General features: G+C 41.1%; 3 protein-coding genes across 3 annotated transcripts; 1 reads left to right on the top strand and 2 right to left on the bottom strand.

The window, feature by feature from the left end:
• The first annotated feature begins 1,655 nt into the window (after positions 1–1,655).
• On the top strand, positions 1,656–7,732 carry eif6 (eukaryotic translation initiation factor 6). Its single transcript, XM_083972214.1, has 7 exons — positions 1,656–1,751; positions 2,039–2,175; positions 2,868–2,953; positions 3,119–3,294; positions 4,651–4,827; positions 5,596–5,780; positions 7,277–7,732. The coding sequence occupies exons 2-7, from the start codon at positions 2,069–2,071 to the stop codon at positions 7,284–7,286; spliced, it is 741 nt and encodes a 246-aa protein (XP_083828340.1). The 5' UTR covers positions 1,656–1,751; positions 2,039–2,068; the 3' UTR covers positions 7,287–7,732.
• A 1,699-nt stretch (positions 7,733–9,431) lies between these two features.
• On the bottom strand, positions 9,432–18,186 carry map1lc3a (microtubule-associated protein 1 light chain 3 alpha). Its single transcript, XM_083971365.1, has 4 exons — positions 17,962–18,186; positions 15,385–15,440; positions 13,238–13,344; positions 9,432–11,840 (listed from the first exon to the last, which is right to left on the bottom strand). The coding sequence occupies exons 1-4, from the start codon at positions 17,999–18,001 to the stop codon at positions 11,678–11,680; spliced, it is 366 nt and encodes a 121-aa protein (XP_083827491.1). The 5' UTR covers positions 18,002–18,186; the 3' UTR covers positions 9,432–11,677.
• Positions 18,187–19,684: 1,498 nt separating this feature from the next.
• Positions 19,685–22,520, bottom strand: dynlrb1 (dynein, light chain, roadblock-type 1). Its single transcript, XM_083972722.1, has 4 exons — positions 22,411–22,520; positions 22,050–22,125; positions 21,494–21,661; positions 19,685–20,342 (listed from the first exon to the last, which is right to left on the bottom strand). The coding sequence occupies exons 1-4, from the start codon at positions 22,411–22,413 to the stop codon at positions 20,299–20,301; spliced, it is 291 nt and encodes a 96-aa protein (XP_083828848.1). The 5' UTR covers positions 22,414–22,520; the 3' UTR covers positions 19,685–20,298.
• Positions 22,521–22,942: the final 422 nt, after the last annotated feature.

Below are 22,942 nucleotides of genomic sequence, written 5' to 3'. Positions count from 1 at the left end.
CTGTATCTGGCTGTAAACACGTGCAGAATCAGAGAGGAGTGATGCTTCACACTTCACATACCCTCTCTTTGTCTCCTCCTCCGCTCTGGTTTGTCCTCCCCTCAACTCCCTCACCCCCCCACCTGCTACAGTGACGTCACACAGGTGGCGAGCTAATGGAAGTATCAACAAACAAGACGTCACACGGAGGGGACGACGTGATTGGCCCGGGGCGTGGATCCCGGTGCTGCATACGGAGAGAGGAGGAGGATGCTGCAGTTGCTATGCAGGTTACTGGATTTTCCTGATGTTTCCTTGTCTGTGGCTCACGCACGAGCACGGAGGCATCACGCACGCACGCACTCACTAAGCATCTGGGGGGAAAACATCAGTGTTTGAGAAGCAGCTGAGGAGGCAGCATGAAAATACCTGATGGACTCAAACCAGCAGGATTATCAGACTGTGCTGCAGCATAATACTATACATAATATACTATAACAACAACAATAATAATGATAAAATGATAACTATGTTGAAGTGCAACATCTCACCTTTTATTTGGAATAGGTTTGCATCAGTTTAGCTCTGTGGGAGATATGGTCCGAATAATACAAAAGAGCTCAAAGAAAGAAAGAAAAAAGGAACTGAAATCAAACATAATCATTTAATTTGATATTTTATCAAAAACCCATTGCAGTCAATCCTGGATCTGGGTCTTTTGTCTGTTGTGATTGACATGGCCGGTCTGAAAGCTCTTTGGTTGCTTTATGATTATTGTCCCACTGAATGATGAAGTGTCGTCCACTGAGGCTTGATGTATTTGACTGAATGTGGGCCACACATGCTTCTGCAGACCTCAGTATTCACCTTGCTGTTTCTACCAGCAGTGAAGTCATTCATAAATACCACTGTGTCAGTGTGCGTACCTCGAGCCGGAGCAGAACCACTATTGTGTTTGATGGATGATGGAGTTGCCTCACGTCAGGTCACACTCTCCATCATTTTGATGGAGATTCATTTTAGTTTCATCATGTCCACAGAACTTTGTCCTGGGACTCCACCACTTTACAGATTGCTGTGCAGATAATAACCCAATCAGATATAAAACCAAGCAGTTTTATTCATGTGTGTGTGTATACATACAGTATAGGCCTATATACATATATATTACAAAAATATACAAATTACAAAACATAGTATTACAAAATATAATATAATGATATAAAATATATATAACATAAAGCATAAACAAATATGATCATACAAACATTTATTTCATGTGCGCAGTAATCAAACAGGATTTATTACTTTAAAAGCAAATGAAGTAACTAAAATATAAGTAAAGAATAAAGGGTTCAGTAATATTGAGATGCAGACATACAAAAGAAAAAGTGTACAAACTGGACACTGATCATTTCCCACAAGAAATGCAGTAATAATATGCATAGCCTATATTAATATAATAGCCTAATAGACAGTAAAACAGGACATTCAAAGCAAGAGAGCCATCAAAACAAACTATATTTAGGGGAAATTATGTAAAAGTAAAATTATATTTTGATGATAATGTGTACAGTGTGTACATTATATCCATGGCATTTATGTTTTGGAGGTATTTTCCGTCTTATTTCTATTTCGGTGGTCGAATCAGAGCTACGTACTGTACGTGCTTACGTCACGCCGTTAACCCCGAAGCGGAAGTTAACACGTGGGGGCGAAGGAAGTTAGGGAACCCAGCACGCACGTTGTGGAGGCCACAGGAACTTTCTCCGGTAATTTCTTGCCCTTTTCATCAAGTCTCGGAGTTTTATTTTCAACCCGACTTCACCGTGTTTTCCTGTCGACGCTGCCCGGCGGTGAAACGTACGGTCACGGGGCTTTTTCTGCCCCGTGGCGGCTGAACAGGGACCAGGTTTAGCTGGTTGTTTTAGCACGTTAGCTCAACTCAGCTCGGCAATAATGTGACGGACGGGCTCCTTGAGTGTGTGTCTGTGTGTTTGTGTGTCGTGTCCAAGAGGTGAAGCCTGACTTGTTTTTATTTCTCTGCCGTTGTTTTCAGGATCTTCAGTGAAACCTCGTCTCCATCATCATGGCCGTCAGAGCGTCCTTTGAGAAAAACAACGAGATCGGCTGCTTCGCCAAACTCACCAACACCTACTGTCTGGTGGCGATCGGAGGCTCCGAGAACTTCTACAGGTGAGGTGTCACCTGTAATACACGTGTCAAACTTCCCGTGTTCAGCCTCATATTATCGATAATGAGTGCTGCAGAGAGCGGTTCTGAATCAGTGGCTGCTGCCATACGGGTGTAATCTGTGTCTATGAGAGATCAGGTAACATGATCCACTGCCACTTGAAGATATAACAATATTTACAAACATATTGATTAGATCAGAAGCTGAGCAAGTCTAAGCTCCTTTTTTATTGTAATTTGATTATCATTTGTCTAAAGTTCAAAATACCTGTATTGATCTTGAGAGGTCTTGTAGTGTATAAAGAGCTAACAACCAAATCAGTCCTGGGATTCATGAAAAAGCTCCAAGATAAAACAAAAAAAGTTTCTTCTCTTTTTGAGTTGTTGAATTTGAGAAATATTTAAAACACAACTTTTCATTAATGTCTGATGCAGTATCCCTCTGTGTGGAGACATGTCAGGACAAAGCTCTGTAAAATATATTACAAGATATTATATCATCCTTTCACACAGGTCAACACAAATAGGACGTAGAGCATCATAAACGTAATGAGGATCCTCTCTGATCAAATATTCACAACAGCCATCAACTTTTTGTAGCCAACTCATCCCACTCGCCTCCTTTAAAGTTGTAAAATGATTTTTTTGTGCTGGACACCGTCGGTGAACGTTGTTTGTTGTTTGTGTGACCACAGTGTGTTTGAAGGGGAACTGTCTGAAACCATCCCAGTGGTTCATGCGTCTGTGGCAGGTTGTCGCATCATAGGAAGGATGTGTGTTGGTGAGTGATGCTCTGGAGTAAACACACACACACACACACAAATATCCCTGGATCTGTTCTCCACGCTCACCTTTCTTGATCTTTTCCAGTACAATGGCCGAAACTGAAACACAAACATCTTTGCGTCGCTCATCATGTCATTTTTTTTATCTGTCATGTGACCAGGAAACCGTCACGGCCTCTTGGTGCCCAACAACACGACAGATCAGGAGCTGCAGCACATCAGGAACTGTCTGCCAGACACAGTGAGGATCCAGAGAGTGGAGGAGAGGCTCTCCGCCCTCGGCAACGTCATCTCCTGCAACGACTACGTAGCGCTGGTCCACCCTGACCTTGACCGGGTGAGAGGGGCGCGCACACACTCACACACTCAGCTGACAGTCTGTCCACATCCACTTCATCAAGTTTTGCTTTTGCTAAAATAATCAGTTGACATACATTTGATAATCAACACTGTTTTTCTCATTAATTAAGTGAAATATGAAACATTTCCTAGTTTCATGTTCAGAGATTTGTCTGCCCATGAATCATGAACTCTGTATTTATGGCTGAACTATTGACAAAATAACTAAAACAACTTGTAGTTTAATTGTTAGTACATAAACCTTGCTGTAGTGTCGGGTAAAATCAGAATTACAATCCAGCACCTTGTAAACACAAGAATTTGAAGAGTGGTGAATCAAACTATACTAACAATCTCTGACTCGTCTGATCCAGCTAAAGGAGTAAAAGTATCATGAACCTGCCTTCAGTCTGAACTGTGGGACTAGTGGAGTTTAAAGATCTGACATATGAAGCAGAGCCAGACCATCCAGGGATCTGAACCTAATCAATAAAATGTTCAGCTGAATTTTAAAACGAATGCTCTGAGCGTCTGTCGTGAGGCAGAAACTTTAAAAACTTAAACTGCTTTAATCAGACTGAGATGAATCCTGACTGCACTGGTTTAACTGAACAACTCGACTCTGGATGTGCTGATTGAAGTTCACATATTGATCAGGGATACCTCAGAGGGAGGAGGGTTGGTGGTGGTACTGTTTGAAATATGATCAGGACTAATTACCAGAACTTCAGGCTCATCAGTCGTAGAAAGTTAGAGGTCGTTCACTCTTTGATGGCAGCGAGTGCAGAGAATTTAAATCACAGCAAAGTGTCATCAGTGCTGAGATGATGAGGAACGTGACTGAGGGTTTTCAGACACGAGGGCCCTGACAAATTAGTATCGGAGGCTCAACATTTTACTGTTTGACAATGAATAACCTTATCATTTAAACTATTATTCAAAATGGCAGCATTGCACTAGAAATGTAAGTAAAATCAATATAAATAATTAGAAAAAGGACAAAAGTTGAACACTTTCAGTCCTGCAGTGTTAAAAAATGAGAATAAACACAAACTGAATGAAAACAGCACTGACCAATGTAGAGACGTCATTTCTAAATTAAACCAAGAAAGTTTGCGGTTTGCCTACAAAGTTCAAAGACACAAGAAAAGTCTTCATGTCAGGTCTTATTGTCCAACACATACACTGACCCTAACGTATCTGACAAGGACTCAGATCAGATGATTAATCAGTTGAGCCTTATCGGGATCAAAATCAAATAAAGAGGCAGGTTTGTGTTGGTACTGGTAAAGACGACGTCTCAGACACGTGGTAAAATTAATATGTTTCTGTCCGTTTCCCTCCCTTTGCTCAGGAGACGGAGGAGGTCCTCGCCGACACCCTGAAGGTGGAGGTTTTCCGTCAGACGGTAGCCGACCACGTCCTGGTCGGATCCTACTGCGCGTTCAGTAACCAGGGAGGCCTGGTCCACCCCAAGACGTCCATAGAAGACCAGGACGAGCTGTCGTCTCTGCTCCAAGTCCCACTGGTGGTGAGTGACTGTGGGAAATGTTGAAATTGTTTGAATAGATTAAAGGAAATTATCATTTCAGCCACAAGGTAGGAGCAGCCTTCCTGTGACGGTCGAGTCGGAGCAGAAACGGGTTCAGACTTCGTTCTTTGTCTGTTTGATTAAAAACATCACAGCGCCCTCTGCAGGACAAACTCCTCACCACTTAGGAACGAGACCTGAGTTGACTTGGTGTCCTACATCCTCAGCTCAGATCTTATAAGGCCTGTGATTTCCTGCTGCCTCCAACATCTCTATAGAGTTGTGTTGCTGCGACGCTGCTACAGCGGTTAATATGAACGAGTGACGAGTAGACTTTTGAGCCAGGGTGATGGTTTGTCTTAATACGTTTTACCCTGAAATGGGATTGTGGTAATGGAGGGCCTTATTTTATTTCTTTTTTTATATAATTGTCACCTTTGTAGTTGTTGTTTTTTTGTCCTCCTTTTTGGTTTAATTTCGCATGTTCGAATATTCGTGTCGGACAAACACAAACACCTCGCTGACGCACGTGACGTGAAGGTGCATTCAGGTACTGAAATGTGATACCGTTTGACTTCACGTGAATCGATACCCGGTACTTTAGTGGGAATTCGGTCGGTACCAATAAAAGTACTGTATTCGGTACCCAAACCATGATTATATTGATTATTGATTTGTATTTATGATTTAGATTTTTGTGAAAAACAAAACAAATGAACGAGTAAGACGCTCCGTGTTGCTCACTAATGGGTCTGACTTCCTGTCCAGGCCGGCACCGTGAACAGAGGCAGCGAGGTGATCGCGGCGGGGATGGTCGTCAACGACTGGTGTGCTTTCTGCGGCCTGGACACGACCAGCACAGAGCTGTCCGTCATCGAGAGCATCTTCAAACTCAGCGACACAGCGCAGCCCTCAGCCATTGCCACCAGCATGAGGGACTCGCTGATCGACAGGTGAGACACACACACACACACGCGCGCCTCTCTACACAGCCACAACTCGAGCCCTGAAAAAATCCCTTTGCACGGACCTTGATTATCTGACAAACAAGTCTGAGATCATTTAAGGCCCTGGTCAATAAAACATTTGTCATATCATAAACAGCTTGTAGCTGAACAGCAGTGACTGCAGTTCTGCTCGTCAGCACTGTGGTTACATCACACCTTAGAAAAACCAAGAACTTTGGTAAGCGGAAGGTCTGAGCACAAACAGGGCGGAGGCTTCAGGGCTTGTAGACCTCAGTGTAAAGACTGATACTGAATCATATGGCGCTTTTCCACTACACTTTCACAGTACGGCACGGCTCGGTAAAGGTGCTTTTCCACTACAGCTGAGTTCTCTAGTACCTCCTCAGCGGGGGCGGGGGCGGCACGGGGGTGAGGCGGAGGCGATCACGGGGCCGCATTGTCCGTCTCTCTTTTTTCAATCCGCTCGTCAGCTCCAAACTCACTCGTCTGCACCTCGTTAACAGACCACAGTGTGGGTTTACGCACAGCAACATTAACTCAGGTGAACAAATAACAACAGTCTCGGTACAGATCAGCTGGCGCTGTTGCCGCTCTGTTTTTGAAATTTCCGGGTTTGATTCTCACGTCGGACGTAACACACGCAACTCTTCCAGTGACGACGCTCTGCCCAATCAGTGGAAGGCAGTCGGCTGACGTCACGTTATAGTATCGCTTCGGCTCGCTTGGAACCAGGGCCGAAGAGGTACTAAAAATGGTACCTGGTACCAGGTACTAGGGCTAGTGGAAAAGCAAAAAAAAGCGGGCCGTGCCATGCCGCGCCAGTGGAAAAGCGCCAATACATGTCGTCTTCTTCTCATATCTTTATATTTGCTGAAAAATAAGTACAATTTGTATTTCTTATCAGTGAATTGAAAAAGATTGGGGACGTTACGTTTACTTCAGGATGGTGGTTTAGAAAATCAGTGTGAAGCTCTAAACATTTGATGAAGAGTTGACATTTTATAACGAGTCAAAGTTCAACTTCATCTTTCTGGAGTGGAAAATGTAAAATAACCACATCTGTAAAAAAAAAAAAAAAATACAGCACAGTGTGAACTATTGTTGCACTTGTCTTGTACATATCATTGGCTTTTTACCTGTACAAAGATAACAAAGTTGAATCTATTCTAACATAAATGGTTTAACCACCAGGGATTCTACATAATTCTACTTGTTAGGAAAAATAATGTGAAATTAGTTTAGTTAGTTTTAGTTTCCTGAAAAATGGCATGATCTCAGTGGTTGTGGAGAATCCTCCCTGTAAAACCTGAAGGGGTTCAGCAGCAAGGGTGTGTTTGTGCGTTTTCGTCCCAGGCTCCGTCTTCTCGGCAGCTGAAATCAAATCATTTTGAAGAACAGCTCATCTCCCAGCTGCTCCTCCTTCTCCTGCTCAGTCTGAAACTAACGGCCGTTAAATGTTGTTTCTCTCTGCTTTGCCTCAGCATGGCCTAAGCTGCCTCCCTCTGCGGTTCGCTGCCGTCGAGGAGCTCCTGCTGCCGTTCACCTGGTCCCACCTGAAGCCACCGGGCGGCCGGACCTCCTTTCTCTCCTTCAACACCTCCTTCCACACAACACGGTTCAGTCTCAGCCAGAAGTGACGACTCCTGCAACTGCACAGTCATCGATTTGTACATTTGGTTTAATGCCTTTAAAACCATTATCTTCCATATCGGCTCTCTTTAGGGAAATCAGCATCAGTTTAAACAGGTTCAGCTCTACGTGCAGCACCTCACCTGTACTGTGGATCTAGACTGGAGGAGGTCATTGGTAGTTCATTCAAAGTAGAAGCTGTTGGTCAGAGAGCTGCTGACAAGAGGACAAAATCTCCCTTAGTCTCCTCTCACCTAAATCACATGATCATCTTTTTATCCAAACAGTTTGAAAAAAACAAAACAAAAGCAACCAAAAGATATGAATCTAAATAATTTGTGCCTGTCTAAAAAAAAAAAGGTCTAAATTCTGTTGGTGGGAGTCGCTGCTCTGTATGTTGTTCTCAGCCACCCTCGGCTCTAATTGGGTGACGGTTCCTGGTTCCCCCCGTTGGAGCAACGTTTCCTGCAGCTGTGAGGGGATTCCCATCAGCACACACCCACCTCACCACCGCCAAACTGTATCGCCATCCCAGATATCAACGTTCGTCTGAGCCCTGAAGACTGTAAACGCCCCACGCTGCGGTCGAGGCGGCTGCGTGCTAAAGGTGGTAACCGTCTGAACGAGTGTTTAATGTCCGAGGACTGACGGTGAGAGGGGAGAGCGATTTCAGCTTCAGTTGTCTTGTATGTAACGTTTACACAACAGACGGAAAAAAACGAGATGTTGTGGATGTTTTTATTCAGACTGTGTGAAATGAGACGGACTTCAGTCTGAACAGCTGTCACTTCTTAACCAACGCTGCGTCTCGCCTGTCTTGTAAAATAAAGTAAAATAAACAGCCTCTTTTTATCAATGTGCTGTGTTCTCTGAAAATCCAGTAGCGTCACGTACACACCGGTGGATTCATTGATTTATTGGAAATAGTTTGATTACAGATGAAAACGGCCTCTCAGGTGTGAAGGTTTCCTGCTTCTCTGATACCTTTGGCTTTCTGAAGATGTGACCTTTGCTTCTTTGAAGTTGTGATCTGCATCAGTTTCCACAATTTTCTCACATTTTATGAACCAAACAATCAGCAGATATTTGTTTTTCTTAACCCTAACAATCATAGAGACATGAAAGACATGGAGACAGAAAAGATACAAATCAAAGTGTGTGAAAATCTGATTAAATTGGGTGAAATGTTTTTCTTTGGAACTGTTTCCCCATGTTTACGCCTGATTTACAGCGATGATCTAAAATTCAGCAAAAGATACTTATTGATCCCCAGGGGGAAATTACAATACGTTACTTTCGCTCCAAGAATAGAGAATATGAAGATATAAAAACTAAAGTGCTACACTGAATTATTTTACATTTTGTGTGAACAAGTACATAGTTGGGGTTTAGATGTAAAACATTATACAGTCACTTTTATTTGACAAATGTTTCACATGATTTAAATCAATAAAAGATAAAGTAAAACAAAATATGAACAAATAAGCAGCTAGTGCCTCAAATATGTAGTAAAAGAGAACAACAAGTCCAACCACAGGATAAGAACTAAAACTATAATTATGATGTGCTGAAAAATATAATAAAGAAAAGAGTAAAAGAATAAAATTATATTTCGGCAGATGATTGTTAACAAGGCTGACTGTAGTTGGGAAGACCATGATCTCGCTGTAGTATAATGTTGTATACAGTGTACCACTACTACTTTTAAGTACTTTTCATATAAATGTACAGTACATGCATTGTACGTATATTTTTAACTCTGCACTGACGCCTGCTGGTCATTACAAGGCAGAGCAGTGAAAGTGTGAACAGATGTCTACTACTCCACCATCTCACAAAACAGACAAGAGAAACAGTTTAAAGGCAACTTTTTTTATTTATTGGCAAATGCTTTGAATAAGGTTGTAGCAATGCATCTATGTACACCCCTCCAAACAGTGACAATATCAGAAAGCCTAAAGAAAAACACACTCTGTAATACAGCTCGATTATATGATCGTTTATACGCACACGGTTTTGTTTGTTTCAAACATACACATACACTTATTTTCAGTTTTTGGTTTGGGAAACATCTAAAAAGACTCGAGTTTTTTTTTCTAAATAAAACAATACAATTATATCTATAGCGTAAAATCAATATACATTTATAAAATAAAAAAAACATGCAACGTTTGTAGTGCATCATATCCTTTTTTCGTCTATAAAGTCTTATTAAACAAAGGCAGACAAACGTACCGATAAAGAGCAGCAGTGCTCTACAGAAGAGGAGCAGATACAAAAAGAAGAGAGAATTATTATATAGATACAGTCATTTCTAAAAACAAACCTCTATGCCAACTCTTGTTTATATTCGTATTAATTTATGTGCAAAAGAAGCTCATTCATTTCCTACATTAAATACATTTTTATTATGTCTAATGCTCGACTCTATGCTACCATGACACACACAGCGATCTTACAAGCTCAGTGACACAACGCCGGGAGGAGGCGGCGGCCTCACGCTGGAGAAATGATATTACACCGGGGTCTGGCTTCGCCTTGAGAAGCTTCACTGGGGTCTGATTACGTCCTGGCTTCACGGCACAGGCTGCGTCAGCTCTGCTCGATACACAGAATGGGATCATTTTCGTGGCGTTTGCCTGCTCCATCCGAGCCAAAACAAAAACATCCTGTTCTGTGATGTTCTCTCTCTCGAGACCCCTTGTTTGCCCCTGTGGAGGCCGAGCCCCCCCTCCCCGAGCCAGCACCCTGATCCAACAGTGTCAGTTTCACCAGCCTGCTTTCTACAACAGGTTAATTTCCTAAATTAGTGTTTTTAATTCATTCAATGTTTTACTCTGAGAAACATAACGGAGGATGAAAAGCAAGCAAGAGCCAAACTGTTGGATCAGAGGGCGGTCGCTCGTGTTTCCATTTAAACCAACTACCTGATAGGTCTTTTTCTCTGCTGCACCTGACTGGTTGTTTGTGACGTTAAATGTGGTTAGATGTGGGCGGGGCTTGTGCAGGAAGACAGGTGAGTAGTGATACTAAGGTGTTTTGTGCTTGTGGGGCAAAAAGACATTAAATTCAGTCTGTGAATAAACTGATGTAGCAGGATGGATGTAGCAGCTACGTTTAGATTAGTACATCACAGTAGCTTTACCGAGGAGGGGGTGGGGGATTGTGGGTAGGGGTGGGGGATTGTGGGTAAGGGTGGGGGTGCGGAGTGGACCACCACTAAGACTGATGATATTCCGTGTGTCTCTCAGGGGATAAATATTGCACATGTGAAACTGCTGTACATGCGGAGAGGGTGAGCAGTGGGTTACAGTGGTTTCTAGCCTGATTGTCAGCTACCTGGTAGCCAGTAGCAGGTTGGCAAGTTGAGCATCAGGCTGACGGTAAATGTATGATTAAAACAAACTCTGAACTAGTTACGTAACACAAACTAAACTACCAGTAATATTTCAAACAAAAGACAAGAATTAAAAAAGAAACAAATAAACAACTAAGATGTGAGTTTAAAAAAGTTAAAACAACAACAATCTCTATGAGTCTCATCTTCTAGCTTCTATTGCTGCTGCTGTTGTTGCACTGACGGGGACAAAGACCGACACAGCAGACGCTCTGTGCTTTCACCTGCGTACGCGTCAGTGGCTCCATCAGCCGAGCTTCAAATGACATCCTGAACTGTGACCGGCTCACAAGCCACCGCCTGCTTTTCAAGTTTAGCTTCGTCTAATACATGAGTCTGTGTTAAGCGTGTGTGTGTGCGTGTGTGTGTGGCCTTAAGGATGAAAAATCAACTTTACAGACAGCTTCCAAACTCCCAAAGTCCCACCCTTTCAAATTAAGAGTCCACATGGGCCCAAAAGCAGGACTGTGAGATAAAATAAAAGCACTCAGATCTGATGTGTGACTGACTCTGAGGGCGGGAAAGACACACAGGATGTCCTCTGGCTTTTTGTAGCTAGTGTTGTGTTTACTGACCAATAAGAAAAACGGTGCTCGACTACAACAGAGAGAGGGACAAGGGGGTGTCGGTCACATGTACACTGACTGACTGACTGTGTTGCTACGTGGAGAGGATCACGGAGTTTGGTGGTTTGCGGTCGGTTCTGACACCACATGTCTCTCATTTCCCCTCAAGCACCAACCCGCCCCCCCTGCCCCCCCTCAGCCCACATCCCTCGCCCCCCTCTCCCCCTCCCAGTCTCCCAGCACCTGAAGATGTCCCGCTCTCCCTCCCCCACGCGTCCCCCTTGCCCTCCCTAGCAGCCGAAGGTCTCCTGAGAGGCGTAGACCATGTAGAGGAAGCCGTCCTCGTCCCTCTCCTGCTCGTAGATCTCGGAGATGGGGGTGGACACCGACACCATGCTGTGCTGGTTGACCAGCAGGAAGAAGGCCTGTGTGGGGTTCAGCTGCAGCCGACGCCTGGTCGGGGAGAGGAGGACACCAGACAGACACGGGGAAAAAGACGTTAAAGGTGGCGTTACAGTTTTAGTATAAGGTTTCCACCTCTTAGATGATCTCCTGACATCCACTCTCATTTAAAAAAGCTCCAATTAAATCACAGACGTCCATCCTCCTGATGTTCAGGGAGGCTAAAGGACCCACTGTGGACCCCTCCCCCATACCCACACAAAGTGATTGCAACTTATTATCTTTTAGCAGCTGCAAAGGGGAAACTATTTTATCTTATCAGCTAAAGTTCTCAGTTTGTTCATCTCACCTAAATCACTTTTACTCATCTTTACTCTGCAAAATGAGTCAGTCAGGTAGACAGACTGACCAACACAGTTATAAAAACTAATCTAATCTCCTCATACCAAAAACCTCATATTTGCAATTTATATCATAAAAGATCAATTATTTGCCACCTGATCCCCCCCCCCACCCACCCTCTAAACTTGATTTACTCCTCTTCTTTAACAGTTATTACTAAATAATATTCAGATTTCACCACTTCTGCAGCTCCACACCTGTCCAGTTGTGGGCTGTAAATTTTTCCACGGGCTGCTTTATTGTATTAATCAACAGGCGTAGCGATGTTGAAATTTATCACTTTAATGTCTCTTCATCTCAATCGGAATAATCGTTTTATATCTGTCAATATATCAGTGTTTCTGTTTCATACATTTGATCTGTCGCTCCCGCAAATAGCTGTGAGAGGAGGGTTAATTTATTTCTACAGCATATCATCATGATCCACAGGTTAATTAAACGGTTCAATAGAAATTAAAAAAGCATAAAAATGGGAGTAAGAAAACAGTAAAAATGGATGATTAAACAGGTGACATCTAATCAAATGATTAACTTTCAAAAGAAAGTAAAAAAAAAACCCTTTCTGTTATTATGTCGCAGCTCTGCTTACTTTTGACTTCATTCTCTCATATTCATCCTCTTCAGCATCAGCAAGTTAATAACCACTGAAACAACGATATATTTATATACATACATATATTAAAATCTTTAATTTACTGCCCGGGACTCTCTAACTGTGCAAACTGTGTCTTTATTCGTCATCCTTTGGGTTGAAGCAGTGCTTGTAAACAAACTCGTCAGCTGCAGCCTCAGCAAAATGCCAAACACACACGTAAAGCACAAGACATCTGCATTCAAACAGACAGCTCCAAATATAGACCACATACCAAACTTAACCTAAACAGGTTTCTAATTCAGTGATCTATTACAACCTGCAGAGTGTGTGTGTGTATGTGTGTGTGTGTGTGTGTGTGTGTGTGTGTGTGTGTGTGTGTGTGTGTGTGTGTGTGTGTGTGTGTGTGTGTGTGTGTGTGTGTGTGTGTGTGTGTGTGTGTGTCTCTGTTCACCTGATGATCTTGACCAGCTCGCTCATGTTGACGTGGTCAGGCACCAGGAACTTGGTCTTGTCCAAAACGGGGAGCTGCTTCTCTCCCTTGTACCTCTCAATGATCACCTGCAGCAGCCACAAGACACCACGCTGTAAATCAGTCTGTCATCTCTCATCCCAACACCAACACCCCCAGGTAAATTACACATGTTGTTGATTTTTGAAGTGAAAAGAAGCAAAAGCAACTTCTGCACAAAAACAGACAGTAAAACCATCCTTTCTTCAAATGTTAATGTGCGTTTATGTTTTATTTCAGAACCATTAAACAGTCATGTGTTGCACATCCTGCTCATAAAGCCTCTTAACTTAAATAAAAATGAACTTGCTTTGAATTGTAATTAAGAATTATTATCAGCTGAAGATAAATTCTGCCACTCAGCTCCTCTGTGGGTCAGAGAATAAAGTGAACTGATGCCTACAAAGCAGGAGAGGCTATAAAAAGATATCAAAGAGCTTCCAGCTTGAAATTTCCACAGGGTGTGAGAACGTCAGTAAGAGATGGGAAGGAATGGTGGAAATGAGGAAGTGAGGACAAGATGTGGAAAACCTTCAGGACGGTCACTGGTCCACAATATGGAAGAGTCAACAATTTCAGCCTCCTACCACTGGACACCTATTACTTTCTGAATTGATTCAAATCTTTAGAGAGACAACGTTTAACTGAGCTTTTCGGCCACAGCCACTTAAGCAGTGTTTTCATCCTCTGCGTTGGCACAGGAAACACTGATGGATGAAGGAGCAGGTCCCACTAAGTAAGAGCAGCAGGTTCTGGAGGCAGATGTCCTGCAGTCAGTCCAGACAGTGAGAGTGAAAAAAGAGGCCAGTTTCTACAACAGGACAGTGATCCAGAGCTGACCTCAAAAACCACCATGTACCACTTAAGGAAACACAAGCTGAAGCTTCGAGAACGGCCCCCACAGCCCACAGCTCCTCCTCCTCCCCAGACCTGACTGTCACTGACAGTCTGTGTGTGGATCTTAAACTGCTGCATTCAAATACCCAAAAATATTTCAGAGGTTTGAAGTGATCTGCACGAGGAGGCTAAAAATTCATCAATCAACAACACACAGAGTCTGAGCTTTAGTTGTGCTCAGGCTCTTTGTATTCAGCAGCTGATATTTGAGGAAACGAGCGGTTCTCATGTCTTCATCTTCACTGCTGCTTCTTTTCACGCTTTCTTTACTTCTTTACTCTTCTACTTACTCTACTTTACAATACAACTGTAGTATTTGCTGACAGATTTCTACAACAACCTGTGATGGAGTGTCACAAAGTACATTTACTCAAGTACTGTACAACAATATTATGATACTTGGAGTTTTCTATAACACTTTGACTCCACTGCATGACTCATTTTACAGGATCATATATTAATATGACAGAATACAATCAACAAATAAATGATGATGTGATGTTATAGATTCATATAAAACTACTCTAATCCCAAGGGGGGTGCATGAACTACTCAGCAGTATACAGTCATTAAAAATACATTGACTATAGGGAATATGATTGATTTGTCATATTCGTTTAATAATTCAGCAGAAGTAGCAGAGAGAATATTTTTGTGAGTGTGATAAAGGTGTTTATAGATTAATTATAGAGGTGTTAATAATATTATTTACTAAGGCAACTAGGTCCATGCTTTGAGATATAAACTCATTTTAGATGTTAATATGTAAAGATCAATAATACCCTCTTATAATTGTGTGTGTGTGTTACTATTAGGCTTTGGCCAGTCAGATTACTCTGAGTTAGGCAAGCTGCTTCCCCCTGTTCCCAGTCTTTATGCTACGCTAAGCTAACCATCTGTGGTTTCAAATTGACATGACATGAGCAGTATCAGTTTTCTCATCAAACATTTGACAAGCATGCTTACTGAAATATAATGTCAGTCATGTGCAGGTTCCAAGAACACGCCTCATTTAAGTTTAAGAACAAATGCTCAGAAGTGTAATGGATGATGAAGTCAGTATCAACACAACACATCATACACTACACACAGAGATTTCTGACAGGCTACCATGATCTCCAGTGTCGGGGCTGTGATGCATTAGAGCAATAAAGTTTGGTGTGTGTTGAAATGAGATTTGATCGGCATCTTACGGGAATCTTGTTTGGGTGCTGCTCACGAATCTGCTGGACCTCCTTGCACCGGTCAGCTGTGGGCAGCAAAAAACACAAATTATGAACAACATCCTAAATTCAACTCATCTTTACTGCACAAAAAGCTGTGGCTGCCCTGCTAATGCTAACAGTCTGGTTGTGGCTTTTTCAGTTCAAAAAGATAAGGTAGGCTATTCCTTCATGAGTCCCACGAAAAAAAAAATTGTATAAAAAATATGATGAAATAGCTGTGTTGTTATGTATAGTGCAATAATGAGTGATGACATTATACAGAGAGAAGTGATGAATCCTGGCTATAAGAATATTGGTGTTATTATATATTAACATGTGTTGTAAGAAGAGGCGGTAATTAAAACATACTATATCTCCATGGTGAGACAGAGGATGAATAAACCCTCTGTACAATCTTTACCCTAGTTCAAAAAATACATCCCCAAGCCCTCCGGATGAAAACCTTGCACGTTTGTCCTGTTTGTCCAAATTAATTTCTGGCAGGCATTGGTTTCTGTCAGAAAATCCACAGGAAGTGACAAACTGCACATTCATAGGGAAAATAATAAAACGTCTCCAGGAGCAGCAGCGAGCCAGTGTTGTATCCTGACACAGCTAGACTCTTTAATGATGGCTGATCCTGCTGGTAGAAGAAAAAAATGTTTGTGTCCCTGTTACCCACGCCCCGCCAGCCTCTGAGAATAGGACAAATGGACCGTTGCTTCTAATCTCTGTCTCTGATCTGGGATGTTAAATGTGTCTTCTCACCCACTTCCTCCTTCTGGTTTTTCTAACGTTGTGATTTAATTTATGGTATGATGTGTGAACGCAGAGACAGATCACAGCTCTCTTTATTCATTAGTCAGCACATACATAAACATGAATGCCTTATAAAAGGCTCTTTAGCTGTCTTTGGAGCAGTTTGATGTTTGTGGACTCAATTTACATGCCAGATTTTTGCATATGATTTGAATGAATGTTAATGTTGAGTTGAATGCAACACATTCCTTTCTTTACTGTACCTGTCCGAGGTTTACAGTGTTTTTATCGCCTCACTATCTGATTTTACAGCATGCACTGACCTCTCCTCACAGCCCACTACCCTAATTTCAGAATGAAGCTTCACCTATTTCTTAAACTCTGGCCGGGTTCAAAGCTCAGAGAGCATTGAGAAGCAACAGAGACGTGTGAATGGTTTCTTTGTTCAGGTCTGGGGATGTTTTTCTAAGCCAGAAATGGGAATGATCTGTGCTAATGACTGGAATACAAGTGTGTTTCTTGAAAAGATGCTGTGGGTTTACTCTGCAGATCAAATCTTAATTCTGTAACAAATGAGATAACCCAACATTACTCTGTTGTTTTATGTGTAATTCTTTCCCCTAGTTTTGCATCAAAACAACTAGTGCCCCACCTATTATTACTTGAGTATCTGGACCTGGCTCTGTAATATTCCTGCTCTTAGGAAAATGTAATATCATACTTCAGGCCAAGATACAACCTGGGATTTAAGTTCTTTGCACTGTCTCTCATATTAATCAAATCTAGCATTATGTTTTTGAGCTATCAGTGTTAACAGGCCTGCAGAATCTCATGTTTGGAAAAAAGCTACTCTGCAGTTACCTAACTACTCAGTAAACCACCCAGCATAACCCAACTAGGTAACTTAACATCTGTGCACTGGGGTCAAGGGTTTTTATAGTTATATAATGCCATAATGATGTGTGTCACTGTGGCAAACAGCAATCCACCACTATGTAAAACAGGCTGACAAGGCAGCTAGCAAGTATGAAACAAGCACTACTGACTCACAGAGTGTAATAACTTTATAAGGGACATTTTAACCAAATGCAGCAGCGGCGATACATTGAGCCTTTTCACATCCTGCCCATGTTTCTGTTGCTTATCCCATATTTCTTATGCAATAGACAGAGTCTGGGCTCCTCCCTTCCCAGCAAAGGGGCCGTCGTTTGGCATCAAATTACAACATAAATCACTGAACACGTGTACTGGGATAATGTGTCAGCACATGTTGTTTTCCTTTGAGCAAACACGAAAATGTTAACTGCTATATTAGCCCAGCTAGCTGTGTTAAAGCCAAGTAACACCAGGCCGGGCTAACTTCAAGCTAATGTGACAGTGACCCAGATGGCTTATGCACATTAACAGCCACAGACAAAAGCCTCCAGGCCAAGAAAAAAAAAAGACACAACCAGTAATCTTAAAGCGTCGATGACATTTAGTCACATTTGTCATGTTATGTCTATATTCAGGTTTTTAGAAAACGACCAGAAATAAATTATTCTCTGAACTTGACGCACATTAGCTTCAGGTAACGACGTGAGCCATGAACCTAGTTTGAAATCGCCGTAAAAATAAAAACAAAAACAAAAAACACAGCGGTTATAACGTAATATCAGACAAGTAAACACCATGTAACTACACTTGTGATGACGGTGTTGAGCTAGGTGGCTAACAGGCCAGCTAACCGCTCAGCTGTTGTTTCCAGATAGGCTAACGTAACGTTTAGCTCCACAACACTGAGCACTGCCTCGGTCGGTTTCTTACCAAATGTCCTCCTTTGTTTGAAGGGTCTGTCGGACGGCATCTCTGTCAGCGTTATTACACAGTTATATTCTAACGAATGCGCAGTGCAGGCTGCTTATAACGCAACTCGGTCACAGAGGAAACAGTTTCTAATATCTGCGGAGCGTCTCTCCTGTCGTCTCTCGGGTCAGTCTGAAGGCAAAACAGCTCCGGACAAACAAAGCAAGTAAACCAGGCGCTGACGTCACCCGCTGCTCTTAAAGGAGACGTTCACGTGTTTTTACCATAGACTGTTATGTATATAAAAAGGTTTTTACGTCACTGAAAACCCTGGTTAAAAAAACATTATCTGCTGCTTAAATGTTGTTGTAATTGATTTGGTTTATATATTTTCTTTCTTCATTTTAATATGATATATTATTAGGTATCACACGTCAAGTCTGACTCACTGCTTCAGTGCTTTCTCTATTTCATTTACATAGCCTAAAGATATGTGAGTGAGCATATAATTTTTTGTTCGTTTTTTTCTTAATTTGACCTGCTTGTATTAGGTTGTTATTGTATTGCACTTTTACTTATTTAACCACCCTCCTTGTAGTTTGGGCTATTCACCATGTCAAATTCCTTCAAGCTGTAATAACTAGGCTACTTGGCAATAAATGCTATATTGTGTACTTTTTGTACCTTCGATATCCATAACAAGATATTGGAAATTTGTACGATGTACAATGGAAAATTAATTAGACAAAAATATTTTTTCTACTGCATAGATTTTTATGATAGTATATTGTTAATAACACTGTTGCATTCACTTTATCATATATAGTCTATAAATTGTGACACTTAAACTGTTCAGTATATTTTTATCTTTACTTAACATTTGTGCTGTTACTGCAATTTTGAGAAACCTGACACACCCTAAAGTTGTACCATATCTAATTTTATCTGCTAATTATCATTGAGTGTTATAAATGTATTAAATCATTGAGGGGATACAGGATCCATGCCAGAGCCTGAATAGATAGCAAAGGCATCTGAGCCTGTTACTTAATAGTTCTTGTGTAAAAGTCATAGAGCTTAGGTAAAAGAAAAGAAAAATACAAAATGTGTAACTTAAATTCAATGTTTTCTTTCTTTGCAGGGAGAGGGAGCACATGTTTAAATCTGCTCTAAGATTTGCTGAAGATGTATAGGTAATGGTTTTCACATCTCTTCTTGCACCTAATCTTTTTGTTGTGTTAAACAATAAATGTTTTGTGCTTACTATCACTGTGATTTACACTTACATCCATCTTGTGTGAATCTGCTACACATCAAACCCTGTGTAAGAAAAAAAAATGTCTCTGTCTAACAGGACGTGATGTGCCAGGTGTTTTGCTGACCTTCAGTGGTTGAAGCTGTTTACTGCACTGATGTTAATGGGATCAGCATGTGTCAAGTAAGTACAACAAACTCTCATCTCATCACTCTTTGAAACTCAACTATTTGATATTTTATATAACGAAGCAAATGTTCTGTACAGTGATAAAGGCCACTTGAAGGTCAAATCTGTAAGGTATCAGCATGTTTGTTTACAAGCTTACCCAACAATTGATAATTAACATTTAAGTTAGAGGTCCGTCTCTATTCCATGAAAATATATATTTTAGAAGAGTATTGTTTTTAGTCTACTAATACTTTACGAATACTAAACTTTTGCATAACACAAACAAAGCATATGGGGGGGAAAAAACACACACACACGGCCATTTTGACTTTTTTAATTGCTTAATTTGTTACAAATAACCAACAGGAAGGCGACATAGCAGGGGCAGAGAAGTGTTTGTAGTGTAGTTCGCTGCTCACCACTGAAATACTGCACTTCAATATCTTTTGCCAATAAAAATAATAAATAACCATCTCAAGATTCAAATTAAGATTGAACTGAAAAAAACAAACAAAAAAACATGCTCAACCCAAAGATGTGTTGTGGCCTCTCTGCCTCCTGTAGACTGAGAACATATATGCTCTTACTTCAGCCTCAGGTATGAACACAAAAATACATATGTGATCAGCACAGTGATGTAACTTATATCATGTTTGGAAAAGAGACTGGAATGCTAAAATTTGGGAAAAGACATGTTTTGCCTGCAGAGTGAACGACTGTACTGTATAGCTCTTGCATCTTATTACTGAGATAAGTTCAGGTTTATCCACCTTCAAATCCACCCTGACTTTACTTCTCCGTATAGGAAGTGCATAAAAAGCTTCTGGTAAACTGGTACTTCTGATTTACCAAAACAAAAAAAAACTAGTTTGGCTGTTTGGATATCAAAGACGAACAGAGAGAATAATGAGTCGGGCAGCAGTTCCTTCTTCTCAGTCTGACGGGTTCTGAATAACAATCAGGAAATAGTCCTTATCTGTGAAAACAGAGACAAAACAGTTAAACCCATAGTTAAGAACTGGGACATTTGGCAACACATTCTGCACATGGGCCTTTTCCAAACAATGTTTTTCAATTCCCCAAAACTGTTTTTTCTACAAAACTTTCATTTCTATTTAAGAAAATAAATCAAACACTCATTGGTGACAAAGAGTCTGACTGACAGTGTTCAACATATTGTGCTGAAGAAGCATTATGGTAAACGTATTAAGGCTCAGTATTTAGTAGTAAACAGATAAGTGATGAAGGTTTTAAAATAATCAACAACACCAGGTCAGACTATTCCTTCTGTTTAATAGGTCATCAACTCTCAAACTGTTGAGAAAAGCTTCAGTGTGAGCTGCATCTTAAAAAGACTCCTGCCCCTTTCCAGACTGTGGTGAACTGCAATGCAGAGGTTATAAACTGGATGTTGTGTTTTTTGAGGGAGGGGCAGAGAGAGCCTCTAATCAGTGAGTTTGTCTGACTGCAATCAACTGTAATAGCTCGTGTGAGGAATAAGCTTCACTGCCAACTGCTGACAACACAGAAAACACTCTGATGTTTTTCTTGTGACTCGCTCCTCTGGGACTAACTGGGCCAAATATCTTAGTATTTATGATCAGCAAAGCAAAGATGTAAGGGTCTCCCAGTGTTAAAAGTACAGCAGGTGAACTGTCCTTAGTGCTGTTGAACATAGCATCAGTCAATGAAGAATTAAATAATTGAGAATCTGCATTTAGAGCATTGTGTCTTGAGCTGCCCCAGTTGTCAATTAATATTTTGGTGATCAGCTCAAAAATGATGGTCAGTATTTTGATAAGTGAACAATGCACCGAATGACACTGATGGCAGCTGCTCAACACTGGGAATTTGACAATAAGTCACAGTAATCTGAATCTTTGGGTTTTGAACTGTTGGTCAGAAAAGAATAACATTCAAAGACAAAATCAGAACTGAAAACATGTCTAGAAAATATCTGGCCGTTAATGATGTGACTGTTATTAGTAGTCAGAATTACACTTATTTGTAATAACTCAGAGATTACTCTGTGCATTATGGAAAAACCCAACAGGAAGAAGGCATTTACTGTAGTTAATTATTCATTCTGAAAATTCTGACTGAAATCTTTTCTTTTTTCCATCTCACCTGGAGCGATCATGATCTCATTCTTCTTGGAGCGGACCCGGAGGAAGGTGAGGTCGTTCTGGGGGTCCATGTCTCGTATGGTGCTCCTGGCCTTCATCACCAGCTGGTGGATCAGGCCTGCATACTGCACTGTGCTGGAGTTGTCCAGAGTCGTCTTGATGGGGATCCCTGAGGGGAGGTACAGAAATGGGTAAGCAAAAATTTTTGCTAAAATTCGGATGAATGTATTGGAGTAAAAATTACAGTTCTTCCCTCTCCTACAGAAGTAGAAATAAGAAAAATCTAATCAAACACCCTAGTTAATCAAATTTTACAGGTAAAACAATAGATACATACATACATGTATATAGATATTTGATCATGGTTGTGTTACATTGACCTTAAATTTAAGGTTAATATACGGTAGGTAAATTTGGTAATTATACTTAGTTATTGACACTGGTAACGTAAATAAGTGGATAATGGCTTGTAAGTAAAAGCCCATGTCAAACAGGTTTGAGTAAAACCAAAGATACTCTATAAACCGTCTTTGGTAAAACAGAGGAGTATACTATACCCTCTGAATTGACGATGATGATTCCCTGCACTCCTTTCTGACCCTGGATCCTCTTCAGAGTTTCTTCCACCTCAGCCTGAGGGACAGAAAATTAGATGAGTTATTTTTTTTTATGAAGCTACTGAGATCCTACTTTTAGGATACGAGCTGACATAACAGGAAGCCTGCTGCTGTCAACACTGTTAAAACAATGTTGGATTAATGAGCTAATAACTTGACAACGCCCGACTAGCACAATCAAGCTAACGTCGGTAAGCACTTTCCAAAAATATACCTCTAATTAAACTGCACATTTACAATACACACGACTGAAATATGAAAGTTTTTATTAGACACACACGAAACAGTAGTTTTCTTTTACCATTTTGAGTATGTGAGGAGAAATCTGTGACAGAAACTGGACTCTCTGAGCGCCGCTAATAGAAACCAGCTAACCGTCCACTGTTGTTGCTTAGCGAAGACAACTGACATCACTTCCGGGTCAGCCGCGTCACTGCTGCGTTCAAAGACCACAGCAAAGTGTGGAAGATATGTGAAAATGTAATTTCCCTCAAGTGGAGGACTGTCAGTGGTGCAAGGAGTAAGATATTATGTATTTTAATGATTATAGTATTCATATGTATTAATACTCAATAAGCATAAGCCAATAAATATGTATTTAAACATTTATTGAAGACACTTGTAATTGAAAGAACTAATATGGATAAAGGTTAACCATCTGAAACTCAACTCCCACTTGTTTGCAGACCTCAAAAAGTAGGATTAGACCTAAATATTAAATGCAAATGAAAAGTAAAAAGTAAAGTAAAGTATCAGATAAATCAGGGGTTAAAGGTTTCCAGCTCATTGGGTTCAGCTGCTTTGCTTTGTTTGTGGTAAAAGGTTTTCAAGCG

The sequence above is a fragment of the Trachurus trachurus genome, assembly GCF_905171665.1.
Source record: "Trachurus trachurus genome assembly, chromosome: 5".
Taxonomy (NCBI): Eukaryota; Metazoa; Chordata; class Actinopteri; order Carangiformes; family Carangidae; genus Trachurus; species Trachurus trachurus.
This window is presented reverse-complemented; position numbering and strand designations above follow the sequence as displayed.

Bases quoted from the DNA above. Each gene is read 5' to 3' on its own strand.
- dynlrb1 (XM_083972722.1), bottom strand. The intron at 21,662-22,049 runs GTATAGTATACT...ACCTCCCCTCAG, and splicing joins CATCATCGTCAATTCAGAGG to GGATCCCCATCAAGACGACT. The intron at 20,343-21,493 runs GTGAGATGGAAA...CTGTTTTCACAG, and splicing joins TGAGATCATGATCGCTCCAG to ATAAGGACTATTTCCTGATT.
- map1lc3a (XM_083971365.1), bottom strand. From the start codon at position 18,001: ATGCCGTCCGACAGACCCTTCAAACAAAGGAGGACATTTG. The intron at 15,441-17,961 runs GTAAGAAACCGA...TGCTGCCCACAG, and splicing joins CAAACAAAGGAGGACATTTG to CTGACCGGTGCAAGGAGGTC. The intron at 13,345-15,384 runs GTAAGATGCCGA...TGGCTGCTGCAG, and splicing joins AGCACCCAAACAAGATTCCC to GTGATCATTGAGAGGTACAA.
- eif6 (XM_083972214.1), top strand. From the start codon at position 2,069: ATGGCCGTCAGAGCGTCCTTTGAGAAAAACAACGAGATCGGCTGCTTC. The intron at 2,176-2,867 runs GTGAGGTGTCAC...GTGTGACCACAG, and splicing joins GGCTCCGAGAACTTCTACAG to TGTGTTTGAAGGGGAACTGT. The intron at 3,295-4,650 runs GTGAGAGGGGCG...CCCTTTGCTCAG, and splicing joins TCCACCCTGACCTTGACCGG to GAGACGGAGGAGGTCCTCGC.